This window comes from Suricata suricatta, chromosome 7 (genome assembly GCF_006229205.1).
Source record: "Suricata suricatta isolate VVHF042 chromosome 7, meerkat_22Aug2017_6uvM2_HiC, whole genome shotgun sequence".
In the NCBI taxonomy this organism is placed as follows: Eukaryota; Metazoa; Chordata; class Mammalia; order Carnivora; family Herpestidae; genus Suricata; species Suricata suricatta.
The window spans coordinates 42,690,725-42,713,611 of NC_043706.1; the positions used below are offsets into that span (position 1 = coordinate 42,690,725).

The following is a 22,887-nucleotide window of genomic DNA, read 5'->3' on the forward strand; positions in this document are numbered from 1 at the left end:
GAATCTACGTGTACATGTATGTTTCTGAGGCCTATTTTTCCATCAGTTAGATATATCCTAGGAGTGAGTATTTGCTGGGTCAGGTGGCAACTCCAATGTTTAACTTTTTAAGGAAATACAGGGGGTTCAACAGATGAAAAAAACTGAAGTTTCTACAAATCACATAGTTATTAGCAGCATGGGAGCTGAATATGGGTCTAAGGGCAAAGTCTAAATTCTTATTTAGCTTTTATTTTATTTTATTGTTGTAAGAACATTTAACAAGAGATATACTCTCAAAAAATTTTTAAGTAGACAGTATATTATTGTTAATGTTTTGTGTTTGTTGCTTATTTTACTTTTTTTGAGAGAGAGCACACAGGAGGAGCAGGGAGAGAGGGAGAGAGAGAATCTCTCCTGGACAGTACAGAACCTGATGTGGGGCTCAAGACCTGAGCTGAAATCAAAAGTCAGATACTTAACCGATGGAGCCCCCTAAGCGCCCACAGTATGTTATTGCTGACTACGGGCACAATGTTGTGCAGTGCATCTCCAAGGCTTATTCATCTTGCTTAACTAAAATTTTATACCTGTCGATTAGCAACTCATCATTTCCCACTCTTTCCAGTCCCTAGCAACTACCATCCTACTCTTTAGTTTTATGAATTTTAGATCCCTCATATAAATGGAATCAGGTACTATTTGTCTTTCTGTGACTGGCTTATTTTATGTAGCATATGGTCCTAAAAGTTCATCCACATTGCATGGCCGTACTATCCAAAGCAATATGCAGATTCAATGCAATCCTTATCAAAATCACAATGGCATTTTTTTTACAGAAATAGTGAAAAAACAATTCTAAAATTCATATAGAACCACAAAAGACCACAAACAGCCAAATCAATCTTAAAAAGAAGAACATCACACTTCCTGATTTAAAAATATATTACAGAGCTACAAGAATCAAAACAGTAAGGGACTGGCATTAAGACAGACATATAAACCAATGGAACAGAACAGAGACCTCGGAAATGGCTCCACATACATAGAATCAACTAATCTTCAACAAGAGTGCCAACAGTACCCAATGAGGAAAGGACAGTCTCTTCAAAAAATGGTGCTGGGAAAACTGGATATCCATATGCAAAGGAATGAAATTGAAACCTTAGCTTATACCATACACAAAAATTAACTCAAAATGGGGTAAGAATTCAAAACATAAGACCTGAAACTGTGAAAGTCCTAGAAGAAAATAAAGCAGAAAGCTTCATGACATTGGCCTTGGCAATGTTTTCATAGATACGACACCAAAAGCATAGGCAACCCAGTTAAAAATAAACAAGCAGGACTATATCAAGCTAAGTCTTCTCCACACAATGGAATCTATCAACAGAGTGGAAAGGCAACCTGCAGAACAGGAGAAAATATTTATAAACCATATATAGGGCAGGTTAGTCTCCTTATTCATATATAGGATGAGGAGTTAAGCAACTCCTATGACTCAAAAGCAAAACAAACAAACAAACAAAACAAAAAACAAAATAAAACCCAGTAACTCAGTTAAAAAGAATAGAGTGAGGACGTGAATGGACATTTTTCCAAAGAAGATACATAAATGGCTAACACGTTTATGAAAAAATATTTAGGTCACTAAACATCAGGGGAATGCAAATCAAAACCACAATGAGATATCACTTCATAGGTGTCATGATGGGTATTAACAAAATTAAATAAATAAATAAAAGTCAACAGGTGTTGGCAAGGATGTGGAAAAATTGGAACCATCATGTGCTGTTGATGGGAATGCATAATGGCATAGCCACTACAGAAAACAATATGGAGTTGCCTCAAAAAATTAAAAACAGAACCACCATCTAAATGAGTAATTCTGCTTCTGGGTATTTATCCAAAAGAATTGGAATCAGACTCTGGAAGAAATATTAACACTCCTGTGTTCATTGTAGCACTATTCACAATAGCCAAGATGTGGAGACAACATAAATGTCCATTGACAGATGAATAAGCAAAGAAAATGTGGTATCTACATACAACGGAATACTAGTCAGCTTTAAAAAGAAGCAAAATGGGGCACCTAGGTAGCTCAGTTGGTTAAGTGTCTGGCTTCGGCTCAGGTCATGATCTCACTGTTTGTGGGATCAAGCCTTGCATCGGGCTCTGTGCTGACAGCTAGCTCAGAGCCTGGAGCCTGCTTCAGATTCTGTATTCCCTCTCTCTCTGACCCTCCCCTGCTCACGCTCTCTGTCTCTCAAAAATAAAAAAATAAAAAGAAGCAAAGTTCAGGCAGAGAAAGACAGATACCATATGGTTTCACTCATATGTGGATCAGGAGAAACTTAATTGAAGACCGTGGGGGAGGGGAAGGGGAAAATATAGTTAAGGAGAGGGAGGAAGGCAAACCATAAGATACTCTTAAATACAAATAACAAACTGAGGGTTGATGGGAGGTGTGGGAGAGGGGAAAATGGGTGTTGGGCATGGAGGAGGACACTTGTTGGGATGAGCACTGGGTGTTATATGGAAACCAACTTGACAATAAACTATATTTAAAAAAAAAAGAAGAAGCAAATTCTGTTCTTTCTACTATGCCATCTTCATAGAGTCCAAAAGTGGGAACAATCTTTACGGACCAATACAAGATGCATCAAGATATCTAATGATGATGAAAGGGCACTGATGGAACTAATATGAGGACATTGATTTTCTATTACTGGGGATTTTTGAGCATTGGCAAGAATTATTCATTCCTGTTTGGAATAGCTGGCACTTATTTTTGCATGAAATAAAACACAAAATTGATTTCCATATGTTTGTAATTTTTTCTCACAAATTGGAGTCATTGGAAAAATATACAGTCCACTAAAAATATCGTATAACTGTAGTTTAATTATAACCCTGCTAGGAAGTCTAAGAGAAGTTGGAAATAGATCATTCTTTTTTTTTAAATTTTTAAGTTTATTTATTTATTTTGAGAGAGCAGGTGGGGGAGGGGCAGGGGAAGAGGGATGGAGACTCCCAAGCAGGCTCTGCACCAACTGAGCCATGAACCCATGAACCATGAACCATGAAATCATGACCTGAGGCCAAATGAAGAGCTGGACACTTAACCGACTGAGCCACCAGGTGCCCTAGGTATAGACCATTCTTATTACAATGACTCGCTGGTATTTAATGTATTTACCAAACACTAGACACTTTAACACACAATAATCCTCCTAAAACAGCAGAATGGTGTGTGCATCATCCTCCCTATTGACAGGTGAGGAAACTAAGACCCACTGACATTATGGAATTTGCCCAGGTGAGAGCTCAGGCAGTCAGCTCTCAGAGCCTGCTTTCTAAACCTCTGTGATATCCCTGCCTGGGAATCAGGGCATAGGTTTGTTTATCTGTGAACTAATTATAGACTACAAACCAGTCAAAGCAGAAAGGGCTCCATTTACACTTTTAAAATGGCAAAAAAAACAAAACAAAACAAAACAAAAAACCCAAACCCAAGAAAAACCAATAATAATGTAGACCAAGAATTACCTTACCTGTGCAAAGTAGAGTTTTAATTTTTTCCCTCTGAACTGGGTTTCATGAAGCTCTATCCTGGCTCGGGCTGCAGATTTGGGATTGCTGAAGTTTATTCGGACACGTCTGAAACTCTTAAATAGCTGGAACGTCACACAGTCATCATAAGTCCGAAACAGACCCTCAAATTTTTCCTGATAAAAACAAACACAGAGGAATATCTGTGGGTCATGCATCTTGCATGATGCCTCATCTGATGCAAATAATTAATAAATAAATAAATTAAGTAAATAAATAGCCTGTTCTCAACATAAAAGTCAAGCAGCACACTATTAATGCATGTTTTTCATCTGTCAGTCTGTTATCAGGTGCTAAACATGCCTGTGGATTCAGTGCAGGGATTTGTAACCTGGGTGCAGAGATCCATAGAGGAATAGTGAATGGGGTTTGAAATGCATAAAATTCCTGAAAATTATGCAAAATTTTGTGTAAATTTCTCTATATATGCATTGTTTTCTGGGGAGAGGAATCATTGTTCTCATGAGATTCCCAAAGAATTCATTAACTCTAAAATATTAGAGCTGTTTGAGTAAAGTACATGGTAGATATTACACGTGATTATCAACCTTGGTGGCACTAGTTAGATGGTGTCGTGGGATGAGTCCTGGTCCATGAAATGTGTTCAGAGGGCAAGAAAAAGCCCTTGAGAAAATTTTCCATCTTTCTCTGACGATGCCATGTGTTCCAAAAGGTATACCATTGAGAAATAGGACATTCCTCAGCCCCTCAGGAGATCTTTCTGGGTCCCTGAGAGGCTGTGTGGAGCAGAAATGTCTTTCTCCCTACTCCCACCCATCCCATAGTTGACTCTGCTTTGGCAAAACAAACAAATAAACAAACAAACTTCTGTTGCATTAAATCATGGAGATCTGGAGATCATTTTATTCCCACAGCATATCCAAGCTCATCACAATACAAAGTAATCATTTTAACATTTTGATTCAGTACAATTTTCAATACAACCTAACAAATCTCTATTAAATGCTCACTTATTGCAAGGCCTGGTCTCTAGGCTTTAGGGGGGGATACACAGATGAGGATTATTGTGTTCTAGCTATCAGTGGTCTAACAACATATTTGAGAGGCAGACAGGGACACAAACATGAGAATGCTCGCAAGGCTGGGGAAAGGAAAATAAAAGAATTGAAAAGTATATATATATATATATATATATATATACATACATACACATTAACACCATCTGTCTGGTTACTCTTAGCTTAAAAAAAATCTTTGTTATAAGTAACACAACCAGTGTATGTGAAGTTACTATATGTTTTTAGTGGAGACATGGTTGCTAAGTAAATACCTTCTATTTAAAGGAACAAGCCAACAAACCCTGATTCTTTTATTTCTACAATGAAAGGTATATCTTAAGAGTGAGTACAAATGCGAATGGAGACCACCAAGGTGCAGCAAGATTCACTGGCTTTTGATTTGTGAGGGTCCTAAGGCATTTCCTTCCTTACCTTTATCATTCCACAAATCAGGACCCTGAAGTCTGAAGAGACAAGGAGCAGCCATGGTGACATGGGCACTTACTTAGTGGCAGAACTATAACCAGGCCAAAGTCCTTAGGACACTGAATATAGAGATGCTTTCAATATATAAAGAACCATCCTGCTGGGCTGAGAGGAAGGGAGAAGTACTGCAGCAGAAGCAAAAGGTGGGGATTAATAAACTGACCCAAGGCTTGTGTGCGACCACATCTAGGAGAATCAGCAATGTGATGCGGGCCTGTGACGTCACTGACCTCTGGGGTTGCAGATGTCAGAGAAGGTCTCCCTGCCTGTTGGGCATCCAGATAAATGTGTCTCAGACTCTCAAGTCCATGGCTCATCACCCTTCCCAACACTCGGAGTTCCTCCCATTTTTGACTCCTGTGTCTTTGTCTTTATACCCTATCTGTCCAGTCCACAACCACAAATGATACATTCAAAGCAAGTTTTTTTCAAGGTTCATGACATTCATGGAGATTTAAGTCATTCTTTCTCCCCTTTTCAGATTGAGTTCTCAATCCCCTTTCCCTAACAAGAACAAAATAAGGAAATAACCAAAGAAACAAAACAAAGACAAAAATCTTTTCTGTTCTTTTGGCAATTTTTCCTTCATCTCTCAAGCCATGTGATCAGCCGACCCCTAGGCCTGGGGTCTCTGCCACCACTCCAAGAAGGCTCATTAAGGAATTATTTCCCAACAATATTGTGTTTCCTTGAACAGGGGTCCTGGTGAATACAATGTTTTCTGGTTTTTCACAATGACAGTTCCCTCAGCTGCTCACATCACAGCTGGTGGTTTAATTAATTTGGGGACTTTTCAGGAATGGAAGGAATTAAGAGATTAAAAGCTCTTATTTCTAGATAGAAATATTCATATTTCTTAGGACTAAATTCTTGGGTCTTCTTTGTAGCTCTCTGTTTTTCCATTTCTAGTTTGGGAGTTTCACTTCCTCATCTCCGCCCCAGGGCCCGAGTGGGGACAGTAAGACCGACTTGGAGGGGAGATGTTCTTTTCCTTTGACTCTAATTCTTTGTTTGCATTTTATATTTCTTCTTTATGCTTCGCATAAGACCTGTTCAGAACTGTTTGGCCTCAAGAGACTGATTTAGAGGGAAAAGAAAAAAAATCAAGGAATCTTGGCCTTGGGCTTGGGGAGGGCTGATAATGAATGACCTATATGCTGACTCCCTGGGAGGCTTTGGCAGATGTCAATAACTGAAGGCCATTGTTTTCTCCACTGATCTTCAAAAGAGGGCCCCAGGCAGCTATGGCATGGAGCTAGAGTTGGCAAGTGACAAGAATCTCTTGCTCGCCTTGTTTTGGGCTTAGGCTGATCATCAGAAGAGGTCTTTCACCAAACTTGGACTCAGGATCCAGGGTTTTCACAAACTCTGTGAAGATCATCATCATCATCATCATCATCATCATCATCATCAACTAACATTTACTTGGCTTGTCCTCTGTATAAGTCTTTTGGGGATTTGTAGTGGCAGTTGGTGACAAATAGCTGGCCAAGAATTGGGTATTCATTCACTGGCCATCTCTATTTTCTTCCATTAGTAACATGACAAACATTTCACTGGTGGAAGTGACAGAGCATGAGAGGAAATTGGTTAGAGGCAGGTACAGCGACATATCCTTGGGCAAAATGGGGTCCTAAACACAGCTAGCCACAAGGGCCTCTCACCTGCCTTTAGAGCAAATCTTCCCATCATGCTCTGTATCCAGTGACTTGTCAACATGGAAGTAGGAGGCTCAGCCCTTCATCCTAACATAGGACAAGAAAGACTCCATACTGTTTCACCTTTGGAATTCTGATGACATAGAGGTGACCCCTTTGGGATTTGGAGAAGCTAGACTTTCCTGACTGAAAACAATAGCAGCCCATATCCAAGCTCAGACAATTCTCTTTGAGTTGTGTCCCCCCAGATGCACGGTGATACTCTGTTGTCCCCTGGCGGCCAGTTTCCTCCAAACTGGCACCTCACGCACCCAATAATTTCCTCATTTCCTCAACAGTTAGTTCCCTTTGTAACCACTGGTTTGAACAGAGTTCCACAGCAGTGATCTCAAATTCAGTCTCTGGACCTCGCTACACACTTAAAAATTAGGGAGAATCCTAAAGAACTTTTGTTAATGTGGGTTTCATTTATCAATGTTCTTTGTACTGGAAAGCTAAAAATATATACATTTATAAATATATTTAAAAGCAACAATAATAAGCCCATTATACATTAAAATAATATTTTTATGAAAAATAACTCTTCTAAGGCAAAAAAAAATTAGTGAAATCAGCGTTTTTTTCATTTCTGTAAGTTTCTTTAATTTCTGAATTAATAAAAGATACCTGAAATATCACATTTGCTTCTATGTTCAATCTGTTATTCTATGTGATTTTGTTTGAAGGATATGAATGAAAGCTGGCCTCACCAAAATACATGGTTGGAAAAGGGAGGAGTAACTTAATAGCCTTTAGAATATTCTTCAAAATTGCTTGTGAATATTCTTTCCTGATATTTCATGAAAGCTCGGCAAGTGGCAGTTTCTTAAAGTATATTACAATGTTGAATCTGAATAAAAAAATAACATTTTTATTTGATTATACTAAGGTACATTTATCTATTTTGCACCTTTAGTTAAAAGAATTTTTTTAAGTTTATTTAATTTTGAGAGACAGAGCGTGAAGCGGGGAAGGGCAGAAAGAGAAGGAGAAGCAGGCTCCAGGCTCTGAGCTGTCAGCACAGAGCCCAATACAGGGCTTGAACTCACAGGCCATGAGATCATGATTTGAGCTGAAGTTGGATGCTTAACTGACTGAGCCACTCAGGCACCCTTAATGTTTGTTTTTTTTTTAACCCATGCATGATTCTGTATGATGTACATTGGCCACTTGAAAAACATTGGCTCCTTGAGTTATGAACGTTTTCCAAAAGCTCATCCATCTCATCACCCAGTATAAGAAGTCACATTCATTAATATTACCACCTATCTTGTCAAAAAATCTTTAGAAATTGGAAATCTGGCAGATTAATGTTGGTAAATACAGGCTTCCCAAAATTCTAAGTTTTGTTTGAAAGTTCATTCCTAATCATTGGTGACAAACACAGACAGTTATTTTCCTTGGAGTAGCACACTCATTCATTCACTTTTGAGAAAATATCTGCATCTAAGTCTACATAACTATAGTTTGTCAGTTAGTTGTTCTTTTAAGTAAAAATGGTGTTCTGTGAGAAAAATAAATGCCTAGTTCAGCTTAGGACAGCTTAGAACATTTCCTCAACTCAAACATTATAGCGTGGGATGCCACAGAAGTATACTTGGGGTACTTCCCATTTTGTTATTCAGATTAGTAAAATGTAAAATTAGTATATGTTCAAGGAAAAAGAGTTAATAAAATTAATATACTTTATGGCTTCATCAGGGACATTATTTTTTAAGTTCTTTTTTAACATTCATTTTGAGAGAGAGAGTGAGAGTGAGAGCAGGGAGACACAGAGAGATAGGAAGAGGGAGAATTCCAAGCAGGCTCCATGCTGTCAGCACAGAGCCTGATGCAGGGCTCGATCCCATGAACTGTGAGATCATGACCTGAGCCAGAACCAAGAGTAGGACACTTAACCCATTGAACCATCCAGGTGCCCTCATCAGGGACATTCTTAAGGAAACTGGTATTTTCTTTCTTACTTTCCTTTATCTTTTTTTTTTTTAACTGTGAGTGTGTGGCTGTGAAAAGTACAAATAATACTGATACAGTCTGCTTCCACTGCATTGACTCGTACCAAAGTACCAGCACTTTTAACCACCATTGATTTGTACCACAGATGTAACTGTCAGAACAGTTGACAAGGAAAATAGTGTCTTAGCCTTATTATGGAAATGGTTTTGGCCTCATGGAAAATGATCTTGCAGGAGTCTGTAGACCATCCTTTGAGAACAACAGTACTATAATATCTCAGAGAAAGTAAAGATTTAGTTGGCTTGGGTTGAAGTCAAGCAGTCTAGTGAGATTCCTAAGGACATAACATAGTGGAAATCCAAGAAGGGCAATCATTCAGGAAAGTGTTGCTATAGTAACTGAATGCTGCAGGGAAGGCGAAAAGGATGACGAAGGTCTTGGCCAATGGTAGACCATTGGTGATCCTACTGAGGACTATTCGAACAGATGTGGAGGTGAAACTTGGATTATTTGGATTGAGGAGTGATTGGAGGGGAGAAGGTGGAGAAGGAGAGTGTGGTAAGGAGAAAGAAGGATCTGGGATGATAAGTATGTGAGAAGTCAGGTCACGACAAGATTTTTAGGAGTGCAGGGAGACACTTCCTGGTTGGTAAAATGAAACTATCATGAAGGAAAGAGAGGAGACAGGAGGAGGGGATTGTGGAGACAAGAAGAGGCTTTGGAGAGACTGGTAGACACGTCTTCCTGTGAGAGAGGAGGTGATAGGTCAGGATGGAGGAGTTTGGAAATGGGACAAGCAAAACTGAAGATGGCTTTTCATCTCCAGGAAATGGATGGTGAGGTCCTTTGTTCAGGTAAGGAAGAGGAAGGGAGACTGAGGGCTTGAGAAGTTTAAGAAAGACTCAGAACAGCTGCTGTGGTCAGAAGTAAGGAGAGTAAATGAGGATGAGTCAAATAACAATGTAATGGGTTGAATTATGTCCCCTCCAAAGGATACGCTCAAGTCTCCAGGATCTCAGAATCTGATTTTAGCAGGAAATGGGGTCACTGAAGATGTAACTAATAAAGGGGGATCATACTGGCATGGGGTGCGCTCTCATTCAGGATGACTGTTGTCCTTATAAGAAGATAGCCATGGGAAGACATAAGGAAAGTGTCATTTGAAGACAGAGGATTGGAGTGATGCAACTATAAGCCAAGGACGGCCAAAATTGCCGGCAGATTGCAACTACCAGGAGCTAAGAAGAGATGAAGAGAGATGCCTCTTCAAGCTTCAGAGGAAACACCGCCCTGCGGACACCTTGATTTAGGTCTTCTAGCCTCCAGAACTGTGAGATAATAAATTTCTGTGACTTTAAGGGACTCGGCTTGTGGTATTTTGTTATAGCAGCCCTAGAAAACAAATGTAGGCGGTTATACAGCACTAAGGGACCGAATGCAGTGGGGACCCAATGGTTTTAATAGAGCCAGAAAATACAGTTACACCGTCTTTTTCCAGGTGAGTGGTAAGTGGATAGCTAGGTCATTCCAAGGTGGGGCGTGCAAGACAGGAGTGTGTGAAGAAGGAAGAGGGGTAACTTGATTTCAAATACGAACACTTTGGGACTTTAAATTCCCTGCCTTTAAATGTATTTGCTTTTCGTGAGCAGTCTGGAAATTGTGGAGGCCGGTATAGATGCACCGCTACAAATGGAAGTGTTTGTTGCTTTCCTTGGAGGAACTCACTTCAGTTTTCCTTGAATCTCCTTAATTCATCCCTGTTTTAATTATTTGTTTGTGTATTGTTTGTGCCTCACAGTTTTAAAAAGATTCAAACAAGGCTTATGAAAACATATAAGAATAAAAGATGATAAAATAGGAACTGAGAATAGACAAAAAGGAAAAGAAAGGTAGAAACATAAATTGGAGCCAAGAAGGTCTAGTTATTCTTTTCACACAAGGAGACTGCACTGTGAAAGATTTTCAAGGGCAGTCCCTCTAACAGGACACCCTCCTGAAAACCAGAAGAGCTTCCTATGGGGTCTTGAACATGTACCATGCATGAATGGGCCAACAATTTGCTTCTAATCTATCTCAACGCTAACATAATATGGCACTCCCCACAGGCAATACTATTCTCTCAGGGTCCATAGGGTAGAGAGGAGCCTGACTTTGAAACCAAGCAGAGGGATCTGTCCAGGGTCTTCACAGAGAAGCTCCAGTGATGGAAAGAACACTGCCCTCAGAAATGCCAGAACAAAACCAAGCAGCAGGTGACTAATTACAGTTTCCAAACAACATGGGAGAGACTATTGTTTTTTAAAGTTAGGAAGACTTAGGAAGGGCTCAATACATTCTACTTGATTGGTTTACACAAAACCCCAAGGTATTTTATAGAAAGAATATTAGAATATTAAAATATTACCTTCAATTTAACTCCAAACCAGACAGGCTACAGAAAAACAATTCTGTGTAACGTATTATGTCTCCGAATCCTGACTTTTCTGAACATACCCTCTGAGGGAGAGTTGAGATTGTTATTGTCCTTGAATAACACATGAAGCAAATGGAAGCCAGAGAAGTTAATGACCTCCACAAAGTCACTCAACTACGCTGTTCGGAAACCAGAACTAGTAAGCACAAGTTGTGAATACAAGGTAAATGTCATTGATAGGATGCAGACAAGGGAAGTATGAAAAACAAGAACAAGAAAACCAGCTTTCCTTGTCAATGGGAACGAACAGTTCCATACTCGAAGGCAGAGCTGATGGAGAAGTCCAACGCTGACTCTATCTGCATTCCAAACCTGCTGTATGCCTTTATATATGTTTCAATTTTCTCACTTATGAGCCCTTTGGGTATAAATTATCTTAATAAGAAATTCGGCTTCTTTCAAAATCACAAGGCTCTCGTCTGTCAAATAAGACCTCCCAGACACTGCTGAAGAATGAACTAATTCACTTTGGTTTATCACCTCTCAATGGATTCCACTGACAAGTCAGGTGCAAATCCCATGTTTAAAGATCATACTGGATTCTACGGGCTGCTCAGGAGGGCCTCCTGTCACAGGGACCTGCCGTTGTAAATCTTCCCTAATGCAGACTGCTTGTGTGAAAGGAATATCAGGCCTGAGTGGGGGGGATTTTTACTCCTGGATTTTAACCTGCCAGGATGTCTTAGGCCAGCCAGATTTGTATTAAATCCTGTTCCATTTCATTAGTGGTCCTGATGTTACCCAGATAGAAAATCATTATAAAAAGGAGGTTCTCAACCCTTTTTTACTTATAAAAGAAGTGGACAGACCTCATGTCACGTGACTGCTTTGGGAGAAGATAATTCACTGGTAAAGGCACAAAAGCCTTTGTCCCTTCTCACTGGGGTCCTTGTGAGAGACACAGATCTAAACTCTAAAAGGACCCACTTTGTCCTGACATCTCATCACCTGCTTCTCTCAGCAGAACACTCTCCGTGGCCTGTGTTCGAGTCTGTTCTTTCTTTCCCACCCTACAGCTCGGGGTGGCTGGATGACGTTTCTGTGAGAGAGTACACTTTGACTTCTTTCTAGTGGAGGAAGACTCCAATATCCTGATTTCACTGTGCTACCACCGATGCATAGAGAACTGCAGAAACAAAGCCCCAAACCACTCTAAGCCGAGAATATGTACATAGGCTACAAACTGGAATGTTCTTTGAATGGGGGGTTTGTGGAGCTTGAAGCTTTGAGAACTTGGGAAACCTTCTTTAGGCAAAATAATACTAAATAGGTGCCAAAGTGAAGTATTTTATTTTCAGTTTATTTTTATTTATTTTGAGAGAGAGATAGCAGGCAGGGGAGGGGCAGAGAGAGAGAGAGAGAATCCCAAGCAGGCTCCGTGCTGTCAGCGTAGAGCCCTATGTGGGGCTCAAATTCATGAGCTATGAGACCATGCATGACTTGAGCCAAAGTCAAGAGTCTGACGCTTAATCCACTAGGGCACCCAGTGTCTCAAAGTGGAATATTTTTTAATGGTAATAAGAAATTCTTACAAAATTAGTTTTAGACATTTTACAAAAAAAATATACGATCGTATGAAACACATTGTCAGGGTCCTTCTAGGGCCTGGGTATGGGCCCTTGCAATGAGGGCCTTAAAGCTGAAACTTCATTCATTTCCCAGGAAGTATGCCTCAGAGAATGACAAGTGTACTTTACCACCACAAAGGAGTCTGGAGTCCATGTGTACAGAAGAGCTCAAATATGGTGCTTGTATGACTCTTGGCTGATAAGGAACGTTTCCCTATGTGTTTGGATCACTAGAATGAAAGCCAAGAACTCGAATTTGCAAAGTGTCGGTTCATTTATCATATAGATGGCTGAGTATGGCCCTGTTATGCACACCAGCACCCACTTTGTAAATCCCCAAGATGGAGGACTGAGGGGGAGCCAATAAGAGGGGCGCTTGGAACCCATCCCTACAGCTGGGCAGTAAGGGATGGTAAGTGTCAGGTGAGTGGACCAAGAGAGAAACCTACAGGTGGCATTGTCTGTGTGCCTAGGACCCTTGAGGGGTCTAACTCCATGCAGCAAATGTGAGACCCTTCTGGCACCAGGGCTTGCTCTGGGAGGTCAACCCTGCCCACCACCACGAGAGCCCAGGGGACATCGATCTTGTCCGTACCAAGCAAGGTACCATTTGTGGATGACTGCATGCTCCCTGTCTGTTGCAGAATGTTTCTAAGCATCCCAAGGGGTCTCTGAATACCCAGAGAAGAGTGGGAAGGAGCACCCCCACATGTATGGGGCATGTGGGTAAACCAGGCAAACTGGGAGACCTCTGAGAGAGTAATTATGAGCACAGATCTTAGTTACAGGCCACAAATGGGACATATCTTCATGGTTTTAAATACAAAGGAAGGATCTGATGATCCTTTTATAGCTGTCACATTTCAGTTTACAGTATCCATGGCTGCCTAGGTTCAAGGCATTGCCTGAGGGCTAATGACAGCTTCATCCTTCTCTGGGCCATCAACTCCTCTTCTTTGATCATCAATCTGCAAGAGCGCCCAAGGCTGTCCCCAGCCCTGACTAGAGAGAAGCTCTAATTGTGCGTGGGAAATTGATGAAATGCACAGCCTCCTTTATAGCTTATAAGACCAGGAATCGCATTTTAACTTCATTTAAATATCGTTCTACCTATTAGGTATGGCTAATGAGAGGGCAGCGTGAAGCCACATCTCTAGCATCGACTCTGGAGCCACACTCACCTAGTTCAAATCCTGGACCCAGGATTTGTGCAACCTTGAGCAATTTACACCTATTCTAATTTACACCTTGATCTATTTGACACCTCAGTTTCTTTACCTGTAAGGTGGACTAATAACAGTCTCTATGTTATAGGGGTTCCCTGAACATTAAGTGAATTAGTATGTTTAAATTACTTAGAAAGGTACTGAGCATGAGTGTGCTCATACCAGATTGGAAGAGAAACAAGTTTTGTTCATATGTCTGTATTTGGCCCGTTAGCCATTAGCTATGCAAATCTCCCTATCCCTGGATTGGGGCATACAGAGAGCTGTGTCTACATCCAGCTGTATTTATATGTCTATCCTTGCTACCTGGATCTAATCCTTTACAGACGGCAAAGAGCAATTACAGGGATGCCCAGAGTAATACCTCACATAAAATTAAGTCTAATTACACTAATATGATTTTATTGATATTATTATCTACTTAAGAGGTAGAGTCCAAATTAGCCATCATTATTTCTTTCTTGGCTGCTAAGCTTTAAAAGTTTTCTTTACAAAGACACATGGCAAATTACATAATTCTGGGGAGGAATCGACTGGGTAATTGCTGTCAATTGTTCCCTTTGGAGATCCTGTACCATCAGCAGGGGCCAGGGTTCAGAGACAGTGAGCACGTGACAAAGGTGCCAGCCACTACCAATAATGTTCAAAGTTCAGGAACATAAGAAATTCATTAAGCCCCTTACACCTGGCTTTTTTCGCCTCTCTGACACACTTGAACTATCTTTTTGATAACCCCATCTCCAGAACTCTGTTCCCCATATTCAACTTTTTCCTGAACATGTCTTTAAAGATATCCATTTGGTGACTTAAACTTAATGGTTCTGAAGCCAAAATCTCTGTTGGGGCGTCTAATTCTCCTGCTCCCATACCCCTCTCTCAATGAATGTCTTCCATACCCAGTTGCTCAAGCTAGGAAGCCGTGGGTCACCTGATCTCTTCCCTCTCTGACTCCCACATCCTACTGTAACTCAACACGACCTGTGGTCTTCCAACCCTTCACCCTTGCACCAATTCCTTGACTTGCCGCAGCTCTCCCTTTTACTGCACTAGGTCTAGGTTCAGTTTGGCAACACTTGAATCAACTTTGAAAGTATGCTGCAAGAGAGGTCTTTCTAAAAGACAACATTCTGGTCACATAGGTAGTCTATAACATCCTTCAGTGGCTTCACACAGCCGTTTGAATATGGTTTGGCTTAGCATTAAAGGCCCTTTATAAAATGGCCATCACTCACCCCACTAATATCATATTCTACCCTTTCCCAACCCATCCCCTATACACCAGCCAAACGTCCACTCACAGGTTCCTAAGGTCGGCAATTCTGTACTTCCAGGCCTTCTTGCACCTGTCCCTTCTTCTGCTACTGACTCCCTTCTCTTTCAGATAACTTTCCCCCACCATGTTCTTTTTATTCCAGTTTTATGGAGGTATAATTGGTCCATATAACACTGCCTAACTTTAAGGTGTACAATATAGTGGTCCGAGATATATACAGATGGTAAAATGATTACCATAAAACATGGAGTTAAAATACATCACCTCAACTAGTTACCAAGTTCTTTTCTTGTGAGGAGAATGTTTAAGATGTACTCCCTTAGCAACTGTCAAATCTACAATATAATGTGTTGTTAATTGCAGCCAACATGCTGTATGTTACATCCCCGTCAAGTAAGTTCACATTGTCTCTTGAGTACCAGCTTAGATACTAGATCTGAGAAATCCTTCTGACTTGAATCCACTGTGCTCCCATAACACAGTGATCTAGTTAGTGAGAGTAACTGCTCCCTCATTAGCTAGTCTTTAGAAACTTCAAGGGCATAAGTGGTGTCATTTTTACCCTTGTGTCCTTTTCACATGGATGCATTATTGAGTGCCAGCTGTGTACCATCCAGGATGCCTCCCTATGGGAAGGGCTCCCTTGGTAATGAAATGAATAAGGCAATATGAATAGAACAATCCTCCCCTTCTCCCTCATGTTACCTTTGGGTGAATTTTCTCTTCTCTTCAAAGTCATCCTTCCATAAAATCCATAAATGTGTGGGGCACCTGGTAGTGCTCAGTTGGTTAAGCATCTGACTCTTAGTTTTGGCTTAGGTCATGATCTCACAGTTTATAAGTTTGAGCTCCACGTTGGGCTCTGTGCTGACAGCATGGAGTCTGCTTGGGATCTTCTCTCTCTCTCTCTCTCTTTCTCTGCCCCTCCCCTCCCTCTCAAAATACATAAATATACATTTTTTTTAAAAAATCAATAAATGTGTACTGAACACTCTACTATAATAGGGAAGCCGATGTCAAATTATACACACTGCTTTCCTGAAGTCATTCTTGACCCCTTCCTCCAACATACCCTCTCTCCATTTAGAGTTAGCCTCTAATTCCTTTGATTATTTCTCATGATCTGAATCTCATTCCAGAATGATGGGTCATCAAAGTGTGCGTGCGTCTGTGCGTGCATGTGTGTGTGTGTGAGAGGACATGCAGGAAGAGTCAAGAAAGACTTCAGGGAATTAATGGTATGTGATAAATGGATGGAATACTGATGTGTGGAGGGACTTTTGAAGAAGCTTTTGTTCCGGGCAGGAGAGCAGGATCATCAAAGGATTTATATATTCCTATTAATCTGATGTCACCTCTAAGGAAAGGCATACTGGGGGACTGAGGAAAAAGATGACAAAATGAATCATGTTTCCCTTGGGGCACACCACAGCTGTTATTAAGTACTTGTAGAATTGCTGTAAATGTGACCCAAATGAGATTTGAGATTTTATTATTTTAAGAGTCAGCTCATACTTGTTTCTTACAACATTTATTTTCCTGGCAAAATATATGCTCCACTGACTACATTTCCTTTGAATTCTAATTCTGCTGATATATGAAGTGCTCACCAGCCCAGAGACCAATTCTGGAAGAAGTCTGGAAATGACTCCTTTCCTGAATGCCACTGTGTGTTGTAACTGAAAGAGGTAGGAAATGTCCCTCTGAAAACAAGTAGTGTCCTATCTTCTCAAGACTGAAGTGAGGCCTCTGTTTTAATATTGGGAGGTCAATAATTGATGAGGACATTTTTAGTATGTTTAATGTTAAATTAAAGGGCTAAATCCTAAATATGTTCCATATTACATCCTCTGGAAGATAGGCAATTTAAAATTTAATTAATTCATTTTACCTTTTGGCGTGCGATCAAAGCATGCTTTTCAAAGGCAGTATAGTATCCTTAACTTACTTTTCCCAAGAAATTGAAATGGCATTTGCATTCTTTGGAGAGGCAGATATGAGCAACTTTTTATGACTCAACCTTTAAATCTAGAAAGAAAAGGAAGTTTGTTATGCTCCCAATGATCTTCCCCACTGTTTTTTTTTTTTTTTTACTCCTTTCAGTTATCCTTTTTCTGTTTTATTTAGGTTCTATCCTCTGTCCTTCACAAAATGGCACAAATGGAATACTTGTTAATGATAAAAACTTAATACAGTTAAATCCCTCATGTTCAAATTCCTTGAGATTTGAAACTAAAAGGTTTATTTCAATCTGTTTCAAATTTGGGACACATGCTACCTGAATGAAAGCTTTCCAGACTGAAACATGAGAGCCAATATTGATTGTGGCTGCCATTGATCTAAAAACAAAACAACCAATGCAGCTGTAGGTAACACTGAGCGTAATTTGGGGTTGCAATTTTGCAAAGGGCTTAAACTGTCACCTGGACTTTTATGAGACAGCCAACCCCTCACTAAGCCCCTTACATATGATAATCTATTTCAGTCTCACAATAAAGCATCTGAGGCGGATGAAGAAATGGGTTGAAAGAGACTCAACGTTTGTCTTCCGTGACTAGCTGGTCAGTGACCAAATGCACACCTCATCCTAGATAGTCCAGGGGCTGGAGTTATGGTCAACCTCTAGGTCACCCTGCTGAGGGCAGCGAGGAGCCTGGTTGATATGGCTTATCCATTCTGTTGCACCTCACCCAATGGGACAGATGCATCTTTTGTCTTCAGGTGACTTTGCTCATGTACATGTCACAGATCAGAGGCAGCGTGAAGAATTCTAGTGTCATCCTAGAATGGTTGGAACCTGAAAAGAAGCATCTTGGCAAAAGGATGGGAGCTTTACATAAGCATTTCAGCCTAGAAGTTTCTGCAAATAGGATCATAGTAATGAAAGTATACACAATACACATATTTGTGCATGTGCAAGTGCGCATGTGTGTTTTACACACAAAACCTCAAGATGGTTGAATATAAGCCTGATGTAGGAACCAAAACATTGCCAGTCAAGAGGAATGATTTGATTAAGAATTCCCTCCTCTCCCTGTGTCAGAAAGTTTGGGGAGAAGCACGTGAGCTGAATGCAGCCAGTAACTTGTCGTCATCGTCCCCAGTCATGAGAATCACCCCAAGTACTGCCCAAATCAGGACACTCTATACTGTGATCTTGAGACTGTTCAGGGCATGCTGGGTATGTGGTCCTCACTCAGCTAAGCCTCTGAAGCAGGCATGGCAAAGCTGGGATCCTCAACACCCTAGAAAGATGTGGCAGCCCCGCTGATGGTCAGTCCTGTCTGAATGTGCAAGCCTCCTCTGCGTTCACAGCAGCCAATCAGGCGCACTTCATAGACTTTCTAGTATGGGCTATTTATTTGTAATCTAATGAGACAGATACAGAATATGTCTTTAGGGATTACTAAAATTCATAAATGAGCGTATGAAAAGATTCTAGGTAGGTGTTCCACTAAGAAGACTGACCACTGCACAGCCATGTGCGACTGCTTGTGGGCACAAGTACATCTCAGCTATAAGAATAATCATCAACACTTATCAATAATCATCAACCTTCCTAAGTGCGGACACTGTTCTAGGTGCTGTATGTCTTCCTGACAGTACAACCTCTGGACAACAGGCCAGCAGCAGCTGCCCTGGCGGCTTGTTAAAGAAGCAGCATCTCAGCCCCAGAAAGCCCCGAGACCTACTGATTCAGAATCTACATTCCAACAAGATCTCTGGATCTTGTTGATCAAGCATTGGTAATTTTACTTAAATTTATCAGAAAAAAAATTTAAAGAAAAAGAAGAAATTGCTGACTTTCAGAAAACAAGTTCTTCAAAACAAAGAATCTTAGCTTCTTCAAGGAGTCCTCTGAAGTTTTATTTAAAACATTATTTTAAAAAAATCTTTTAAAAAATGGGCTTGTTTCTAGGTATATCACATAAGTCATCCGTCTCATGAAAATCAGGAGATAATGCTGATGTCTAAAGTAAAGTTTGAAACTTCTGTTTTTTTTTAATTAAAAAAAGAACCTGAGCCTACCTAAAAAAATGTACAGAAAAGGGCATATAGGTAAAATACCATGTAAGAGTACCAAAAACACTGGTAGGAAAGAAATGGCAGCCAAGAGAAGTACATATAATGTCATTAAGTAAACCAACAGGAACAATTTGTGACACACTTAATTGTCCTTCCTTTTAAATTTCTCGACATGGGGGGGGGGTTGGATTTGTTGTTTTGGAACACTTTATTTGTTTCACTCCATCAGCGGCACACATTTTTGCTGATTTCATTACAGAATCACATCTGTTTCATTTTTCCTTCCTAGAATTTCTAAATGCCTTTCTATTTTCATTTAAGAGAAGAGACATAAGCTCTTAGTTCGTTAGTAATACCACAAAATTACACGTCCAGGTTCCTAATTATACAATGTTTTATACCCAATGGCGTCTAGAGGTCACTTACCACAGACTGCCAGCAACGCAGAGGCCCTCTTTCCACTGGTTAAGTTGTAGGACTGTTTACATCAGTCATAAGCTTTCTTTTCATCTTAGTTCTGGGTTATTTCCACCATTTTTTGTATCTCCTATCTTTCTCTTCATGAATTAACATTTTTCTGCTGTGTGGGAACACATCTTTGAGTCGTCCCCCTCCCCAACAAAGGTGACTGGTAGTGGACATCCTGGGTCACTGTATTGACAAACATGTACGTGTTCTGCCATCACACTAGAGGACAGTCCCAACAAAAGCCTTAGCAAATCCTGCATCTCCAGTTCAGGACCTTATATTCCTTGGATCAGTCATTGCATGAAAGCTATCCCTAGAGAAGGGCCAGGGCCACGGTGAGATGGCTCCCTGCTCTCCTGGGCTGGAGGCCCTTCTCACAGGGGGACTCAGCTGAGTGCCTTCCCCTGCCAGTGCTTCAGAGACTGGGGAATGCATGCCTCAGGCGTTTTTGGAGGACCTGGAGGACTCTGAGCTTCAGGGTGCGTGGGTGGGATGTACTGATGGGCCTCAGAACCCAGAAGCTGGGAGGTGTCGGCTGAGTGCGGGAACCCAGGGCTCGCCAAAGAGGGTGACTCGACTCTGGGGTGGGGAGTGGGCCTGCAGTGCTGCCTCATAGTCATTTTGAAAGTTATTTGACTCAGATTCCCTCAGGCTCAGCTCTTTCTCCAGTGGCCCAAACACTCTTCAAGATACCCCACTTCATTTCGTGATTGCTTACTCACAGGCCGAGCCTGGGAACACATGCTGAGGTTGCGGTTGCGCGCATGAGTGCCGAGGGGCCCTGTGAGGGCTGCGCTGGGGAAGCCCTGTTGCTCCGCCTGGATGGCCAGCGTGATGCCCGACGCTCCTTGGGCGTTCATCCCCGCGGCAGCCTGCTCCTGCCCAGAGGATCCCACTTGCCTGCTGTCTTCCAGAAGGATTCCTGATCTGCTCATATTACACTTTCTCCTATTTCCAATGCCATGAATTACTTCTTCTTGCTATATTTGTTCTTGCCATTTTAGGGAGATTTTAGTAGAGAAAGGAGTTCAACCCTTTCTAAACCTGCTATTTTGAGCCAGAGGAGCGCTGGGGACTTCTTGCCAAATGACACTGGGTTGAGCCACATGAAACTGGATTTTATGTAGTTTAAGAAAAACATCGAATATTGGTAATTTCACGTGGTTCAATCTAACAAAGACTAAGACCACAGGGCATAAAATAAACCAGATGCGCCAAGGAATACCTTCATAACTCTCTTTAAGGAAATCATTAATCATCAACTTTAAAAAAAAAGTATCTTCTTTTTCAGAAAATTCATTCATTCTTCAAATCCAAGGTAGGGAACTTATAATTTAGCTCTGGTGCAACTGTGCTGGACATTTTCTCTGTGATTTCATTTAATTCTAAATGATGCTGTAAAGTAACATTCTAACTGGGTTATGATGCTAACATTGGTGTCTGGGGGAGGATGTGTTTTTAACATTCATTTTTAATTGAAGTATAGTTGACATAGATTATTATATTTGTTTCAGGTGTACAACATAGTGATTCAACATTTATATACATTATGCGATGCTCATCATGATAAGCGTATTCACCATTTGTCCCTGAAGTTATTACAATATTATTGACTATATTCCTTATGCTGTACTTTTCATCTCCATGACATATTTATTGCATAACTAGAAATTTGTACTTCTTAATCCTCTTCACCTACTTTGCCCATCCCCACTCTCTGCTCCCCTCTGGCAACCACCATTTTGTTCTTACCAGCGGTTATTTCTACCATTTTATGTATTGTCTATCTTCCTCTTTCTTAATATTTTCTCTTATGTGGGAAAATATCTTTGAGTAGTCACCCTCCCCCCCCCAGGTCTGACATATGGTACATATTCTGTATCCCTGAAAAACTGGTGAGTGTCATATACTCACTGCTTCAAGGGACAGCAAAGTAGGGGATCTGGTTCTACACTCTGGTGATTGGGCCAATGAACACCAACCTTTAACACTTTTTAGGCATAGCCTTCATATCATTAAAACTGTAACAGAGATCATCCCTTTTTACAGATAAAACTAATGTAAAGAAGTTAAAGACTTTGACAAAAGCTCCTGGGCTTCTGACAGGGCAGCTGGAGTTTTAACACCGATGTTCGTTCTGTGCCCTTTTCAAGACAGCATGGCTCTTTCAAGTGCTTACAACCTGCTGCCATTGTTATCCAAAATAGCTGAAAAGCTAAAAAGACGGACATAGCAAAATATTAAGAATCTTAAGAATCGTCTGAACCTTCAGAATGAAGTTAAATGCAGAATACATCCTTTACAAGGTCTTTCTCAACTTCCACCTGCCCTTCACTGCTGGGAGCTGTGTCGGCCTTGCTGGATGACACCATCACGGCAAGGAAATGGCAGATGTTTGCACAGCTCCTGCCATGAAGCAAAGCTGGTATCTCCTTCTACTATTGGCTCATACTGGGAATGGGACTGTTGTTATTGATTGGGCCTCAAAATGTTCCAAATCAGACTGATATTTCCCACACAGATACCTCATGGGAAGCAGCATATTCCCACCTCTACAAAGAAGAATTTAGACAAAGCACTGCAGATGTTTGTTGAAAGTCTCTTCTAATGAGCCTCACAAACCTAAGACATAGATAATAAGGGGGGGGGGGTTAAAGAACACAAGAGTTACTATTCACTCTGGCCTGGAGAAAAAGAGTCTAACTTAGAGATAAGAAACAAACAAGAGCCAGACATTAGGTACTGCCCATACCTTTGCTAATTGGTGCCACAAATACCTTCCCTTACACTGATACCCATTGTAAGGATGGGTAAGAGGAGTTAAAACTTAAACTCATACACAAAGGCTGGCACATCTAGGCCCCCATGGTGCTTACATCAAATAACAAGGTTTATACAAGCAACTTACTAACCAGCACAAATACATTCTTCCTTTTGTGAGCCAGACAGAATGACTGCTAGCCTATGCCTGAATCTTAGCATTATTGATATAAACAAATTTGTTTGCTTTCTGCTTCTCTCTGAGAACACCCTGCTATCTTCTTAGTTGTAAGATTTACTACTGGTTTAAACAAATGTGTATGTTATCTGCTTTTCACTGAGAA

At 40.8% G+C, this 22,887-nt stretch overlaps 1 protein-coding gene across 3 annotated transcripts in view; it reads right to left on the reverse strand.

Annotated features, from left to right (window-relative positions):
- The window catches only part of RCAN2 (regulator of calcineurin 2), a 231,459-nt gene that overhangs the window by 25,500 nt on the left and 183,072 nt on the right, over positions 1-22,887 (reverse strand). For 2 of the 3 annotated variants that reach the window (XM_029944561.1, XM_029944562.1), the window contains exon 2: positions 3,534-3,707. In XM_029944561.1, coding sequence (XP_029800421.1) covers positions 3,534-3,707 — 174 coding nt within the window. Of the gene's footprint in view, positions 1-3,533; positions 3,708-5,042; positions 5,121-22,887 lie in introns of those variants that run through there. The other variant, XM_029944563.1, reaches the window with a different exon arrangement.